A 5,727-nucleotide genomic window follows, 5' to 3' on the forward strand; every position below is an offset into this window, starting at 1 on the left:
TGACAACTATGTTTTGTCTCTTGATGAGACTCTGGGATATGAGAGGGGAGAGATGATCAACTGTGTTTCATACTGTGCAGGCAAAGGTAAAAGTTTGCACAGAATTGTAAATGAAAAGAAGCTTTTTCTTTCCCATCACCATATTCCTGAATGTTTCCAAATGCATAGGTTAAAAAAAAACTTGTTGCTTTTTTAAAAATTGTGCAACACTCAGAAATCCTAGCAGCTGGCACCACCAATGGACGCATAGCAATGTGGAGGATGGTGGTGCAGTCGGGTAGCAGTAGAGGTGACACTAAGCCCCAGTGGAAACTGCAGACACCAACAGAAATTGGAGGAAATGTCACTCAGCTACAGGTAATGTCTTGACCAGCATTAGTACATTACTTTCGTTCCATCCATGTTCTACCACTCCAGGTCTATCCCAGATGTCATGCCAATGAAGAGTCATCAGTTAAACTAACCAGTACAGTACTCTGAACAGATACTTTGGCTTCCTCCCACAATCCAAACATGCATGGGTTAGGGGTGTTTCGATTACATTACATAATTTTTTTAATGATTATGTCACAAACCATCTGTAGTGTTCTGTTTAGAAATTCCACTTTGATCTATCCTTCAGTGGGGCTCCAACCTGAATCTCCTGGCGGCAAACAATTCAAACACAGTTCTGATCCTCTGTGAGCATGTGATGTCAGCCCACTTCAGCCACCAGGTGGCAGCAGTGCAGCTTTCCCCAACACAGCTCAACATCACTCAGTTCCACACAGGTCTGCACTTTTCTCTGCAGTCTGACATACATGTCAGAGGGGTGTGTGTTACTAAGGTAAGGGTAGAGATGAAGGCTTTCACAAAGTATTCCTGTTGGTGACAAGCAGAAGTTTAAACTGCTGTCATGTCAACATAACTTTCTTTTTGTCACACTGTCAGGACTCAGTGACGGTCTGGAATGGCAAGCAGGTCACTGTGTATGAGCTTTCAGGGACAAGTCTGCGCAATACAGGTACAGCATTCACTGAAAAAACAATAAACAGCACGGTTTCCACCTTTAATTTCACCACATCTGCTTTCTCTGCCTTACATCTTTCTAATTCCCAGGATCATTTCCTTGTGATTCGCACGTGGTGGCTGTACACGGCGAGAATCTTTACACTGTAGAACCAAACCGGGTACAAATCCGCACACCTCAGGTCTGTTTGCCTCATATATTTATATAAACACAAATATGAGACAGCATATCAGCTGACGTTAAGTCAGAGTGGATTTTAAAGAATGTAAACATATTTGGATCTTGGGTATTGCTTTCAGGGCACAGTGAAGCAGCTTTTAACCTTCTCCAAGGCAGAGGGAAACCCTGTACTACTCAATGTGCGTCAGTCCTATCTGGTGGTGGGCACAGACACGGCAAACATCAGAGTGTTCGACCTCTCCAGAAGGTTGGCATTCACGTGGATGTTATCCTGGTTAAAACAATTTAAAAAGAAGCCTCTGTGCTTTTTTTATTGAATCTTTATCAACATGTTCTTTGTCCTTATAGAGATGCCAAAGCTCACTGCAGCACCAAGAACCTAGCTGACCAGATTCCCAATCTGGGAGCACTAAGGTCAGTTAAATGTAATGCTAATGGGAGCCAAGTCAGCATCCTAATCTCTCAGGTGAGTGTACTGTGAGCACATCAAACCTTGCTTCTATTTCATATTGGAAATGTAATGTCTTTATATCAAACTGTGCATATTTAACTTAAATGAACTGTGCGAGATTATTTCCTCTCAGGTGAATGGGCGACCTGATCACAAAGTGTACTTTTATGATGTTGAGATGGACACTGTGACACACTTTGACTTCTTCACTGGCAGACCTTCTAGTGGTATCTCACAGGAAGAAGAAAGTGAAAAGTAACCAAAGTAGCTTTCGTCTGTTTTTATTGTGTTCGTGCATATTACCTTTTTCCCCCTTTGATTACATACTGTGCTCACTCTGTTCTGTTTTCCAGGCAGCAGTGGTCGCTCAGCGGTCACTCTCCTGTGTCTCATTTTTGGGATGAGAGTGAACCTCGTCTTTTTGTCTGCGAGACTGTGCCAGTCAGCTCTGAATCCATATTAAATAGTTCCTTGGATATGGTAAAGACCACTCCTAAACACTGTAATATAGTAATAACTAAGGGGTAGTTAAAAAGTATGATGGCTTCCTTTCACTTAGGTGGATGTGTTGGTGGTGACCCTCTTCTGCACACAGGAGCATGGGCTCCTCCTGCAGGACTGCTCCCCTAGACCTCCAGGCATGCAGGCGCTCCTCGCTCTGGATGTGCCCTACTATTATTATAGCTGCAAGGTGAGGACTGAGCCTGTGTGTGTTCTCCATTTAGCTGGGGTGATCCACATATAAATCTGTTGCTTAATTTTTTTGTGTCATGTATCATGTGTCTTTTTATTTATGCTTGTGATTATTCTTATGTGCAACTCTGTGTTTGGTCCAATACACCCCCAGCTATTATTTCGGAGGGGTGATGTATTTCTGCCTGAAGTAAGTGTCTGCTCTGTACGGTTCGTTCAGAAAGCCTCAGTTTTCTTTGTTGTGCTGTGATTGTGTGTGCCTTGCGTTCCATATAAGAAAACATGAAAACGCCAGCCAGCACAAGTGCATCTGTGGAATATCTACAACTCTAATTGTGCACAGCTAAAAAACCACTTAATAAGTAGACATGTTTTGTGATCCCTCCTACTCAGTCTCTAGTGCTCATTGTTCCCCTTTGTATTTCACATTTATTTTATTTTTAAGTTCTCACTTCACAACATGCTTATTACGAGTGGGTCTGAATCATGTGGGTGCTGATCTTACTGCTACATATTTTTACCAGCCAGGTGAGAAGGATCAAGGGTTAATAGAGGTTTCGGCATCGTCATACCGAACCCAGCCAACGACAGGGACGCCCTCCCAGGTCCCTCATATGGTGTCCCGGAAAGCTCTTAGAGACTTTGTAGGTCTGGAGAACTGTGAGAAGGCCACTCGTGACGCCATGCTCAACTTCAGCTTCTACCTGACTATCGGTGACATGGATGAAGCCTTTAAGTCTATAAAGCTCATCAAGAGGTATGTTTACATCACAGATGCATGTGTCTTTCTCAGTGGTATTTGCTAATAGAGGAGGCATGGAGCATGGTATTTGCTTCTGTTTGATAACCGTCATCACATCCCCACCAATCCACTAATTGTTTCCACAGGGGCTTTAGTTCAAAGACAAAGCACACAGCACACAGGGGGTAGCATTGTTAACACAACCTTGACAGTTCTTGGAATGCTTTCCAATGCTCTGCAGTGGGAGAGCTACAACAAACTGTTGATTTTCATTTAATCTCATTTTACTCAGCACCTTTGACTGTTAAGGTCAAACTCTTACAATAGCTCTGTAACCTTTAGTGTGCTATGCTCTCTTAAAGTCTCATGAAGAAACTGTCCCTGCTTTTTCAATATTTTCAAAATTTGTCTTGCCTCTAAAAACATACAGGGTATAAAGGATGGATGTAGGTGTCTGTGTCATTACCTGTTGGTAGGTGCCGCCTGGTTATGAGCTGAGAGTTTTCATCGTCACCATTTTGGCGTTTTATAACCTTACATGACAGTTGAGAGGTGGATCTGACTGTCAAGCACACCGCACTCTCATTCGTTAACAACTTGTGATCGTCAAGTCATTGGCCAATGAGCATGCACAGGACAATCTTTCTTTCTGACTCTAATGATAAGTATAATTTACAAAATGAGCTTAATGTTTTATTCAGTATGACCTGAGTTGCTAAAAGCAGAGTATTTATTGATGTCCACAGAAACCAGGGGAGCATATCAAAATTATTTGAAAATTCTGACTCAGTAACTAAAAATTACTTTATTTATTCAGAAGTTTGCGTTACTTTTGAGATACTTAACCTGAAATTTGGCTTGAAAAATGTTTTTTTCAATTGGGTTTCTATCGTTGGTCCTTGCTGACAATCACAATGAATAGAGGTTTAAAGTACGTTAGCCTTAATTTTTCAGTCCCAGAAACGACGTCCATCATTAATACTGTTAGTCCTAAGCAATGAGAGCCTTTGTAATTAAACACCTGGCAACGAAAAGTGATGACACACCAATGATCTTTCAATTTGAAATCTCTATATGTATCCTTTAAAATAACTCACTGTACATAAATTAGATTAAAAACACAGGACATGATTAAGGGTTTTTTGTGTGTCTCTGTTGAGGGAAGGAACTCTTCAGTGTGTATATGTGTGACTGTTTCTGTTAGTGTGCGGGTGTGTTCTGAGGGGATGTACTTTTCTAAACATTAAATCTCACACACACACACACACACACACACACACACACACACACACACACACACACACACACACACACACACACACACACACACACACACACACACACACGTTCGAGGTCCCCCTGCCAGTTTGGTCCAAAGCGAGTGCCCCTTTTCCATTCTTACAAACATTAAATCAGGTCACTAAAAGGATGTGTGTGTTAGTTCCTGCAAGTGTGTGTGCGTCTTTGAGAAATTTATGTGATATCAGCGATGATCTGATATTATCTTTAGGGGAGTACGTGATCCAGGGAACAATTCTGCTGTAGCGTTGCTTTCGCACGTACAAACATTACCCAAATGGGAAAATAGCATAAAAACAAACAAATGGGAAAACGGCTTACACCATTGGCCGGATATTCCAAACTGTTTAATAGGCATGATGACAGGTTTACTTGGTTCCTCATTGAAGGCTATTTTTACTGCTGCGCATATTTTTTTTTTGAAGATTTGTATTGTGTATGATTCCCGCATATCTCCACCCACAGAATTATGCATTTCCTGCAGTACTAACCTGTATCTTCAGGGACTTGTCTCTATGATGCAGGTCTGGATTAACAAAGGGTCTCATATTTAAATCTGACTCTAGCTCGTGAACCAGAATTCATTCAGATGTAGTAGATTTATTTTGAGGAAATATCTGGTGGAAACACTAGAGGCAATATGCCTGTTTGACATGTGTGCATTAAAAGGTGAGATCACCTGAGTCACAGCTGCATCAATGTGCACTATAAAAGGCCCTTCCTCCCTCTGATAATGAAACCCACAGTATCCACGGATGAGATATAAAACATGTAACACACTTTGAAGGTGATGTTGTCAGTATCAAAGTTCCTCCTGCCGTTAAAAGCAGTGTGTCACATCCAGGTTGGGATGTCTTACTCAGTGCACACTGTGCTGCTTCCTCTCATTCACATTGTCCTTGACTTTTAAGTGACATGCTGCTACAAGATTATCTTCCCACACTTATGCAAGCAGTCTGTTACAGTCTTTTTCTTTTGAATTTATTCTTTAGAGCCAAACTTTCCTTGGAATTAAATGACTCAAGAAGGTGTTCAGGCTGAGACTGGTGTGATACATTTGACCCTCATGACCCCCATTTAAGCCAGTTGTCACTGGAAAGAATGAGCTAATTTTAGTTGTTCTTCCCTGTGAGGTTTTCATTCTCCAAGGAACTGATATCGTCATTCAGTACTTTTTGTACCATCCTTTGATGCTTCAGGCTAGAGTCAAGTTCCTTATTATAATAGTACAACTGGAAGTTACTCTGAGACTAGGTTGTTTTGGATTTGCTGAGATATAACTGCTGGACATGGTTTCGGGGTTCAACAGCTGTGATGCAGCTGTACGCGTATAGTACTATGAGAAAGTGCCCC

The 5,727-nt window shown here is 41.6% G+C and overlaps 1 protein-coding gene across 1 annotated transcript in view; it reads left to right on the forward strand.

Moving 5' to 3' along the window:
- Nucleotide 1: 1 nt before the first annotated feature.
- The window catches only part of ift140 (intraflagellar transport 140 homolog (Chlamydomonas)), a gene marked incomplete at its 5' end in the record, with an annotated part of 24,537 nt that continues 18,811 nt past the window's right edge, over nt 2-5,727 (forward strand). The window contains 11 exons of the mRNA XM_005753902.1: nt 2-86; nt 215-357; nt 623-826; nt 931-1,003; nt 1,099-1,190; nt 1,309-1,436; nt 1,538-1,655; nt 1,774-1,895; nt 1,994-2,120; nt 2,200-2,331; nt 2,858-3,090. Coding sequence (XP_005753959.1) covers nt 2-86; nt 215-357; nt 623-826; nt 931-1,003; nt 1,099-1,190; nt 1,309-1,436; nt 1,538-1,655; nt 1,774-1,895; nt 1,994-2,120; nt 2,200-2,331; nt 2,858-3,090 — 1,457 coding nt within the window. The remainder of the gene's footprint in view (nt 87-214; nt 358-622; nt 827-930; nt 1,004-1,098; nt 1,191-1,308; nt 1,437-1,537; nt 1,656-1,773; nt 1,896-1,993; nt 2,121-2,199; nt 2,332-2,857; nt 3,091-5,727) is intronic.

This window comes from Pundamilia nyererei, unplaced genomic scaffold, assembly GCF_000239375.1.
Source record: "Pundamilia nyererei isolate P.nyererei 1_Seehausen unplaced genomic scaffold, PunNye1.0 scaffold00476, whole genome shotgun sequence".
Taxonomy (NCBI): domain Eukaryota; kingdom Metazoa; phylum Chordata; class Actinopteri; order Cichliformes; family Cichlidae; genus Pundamilia; species Pundamilia nyererei.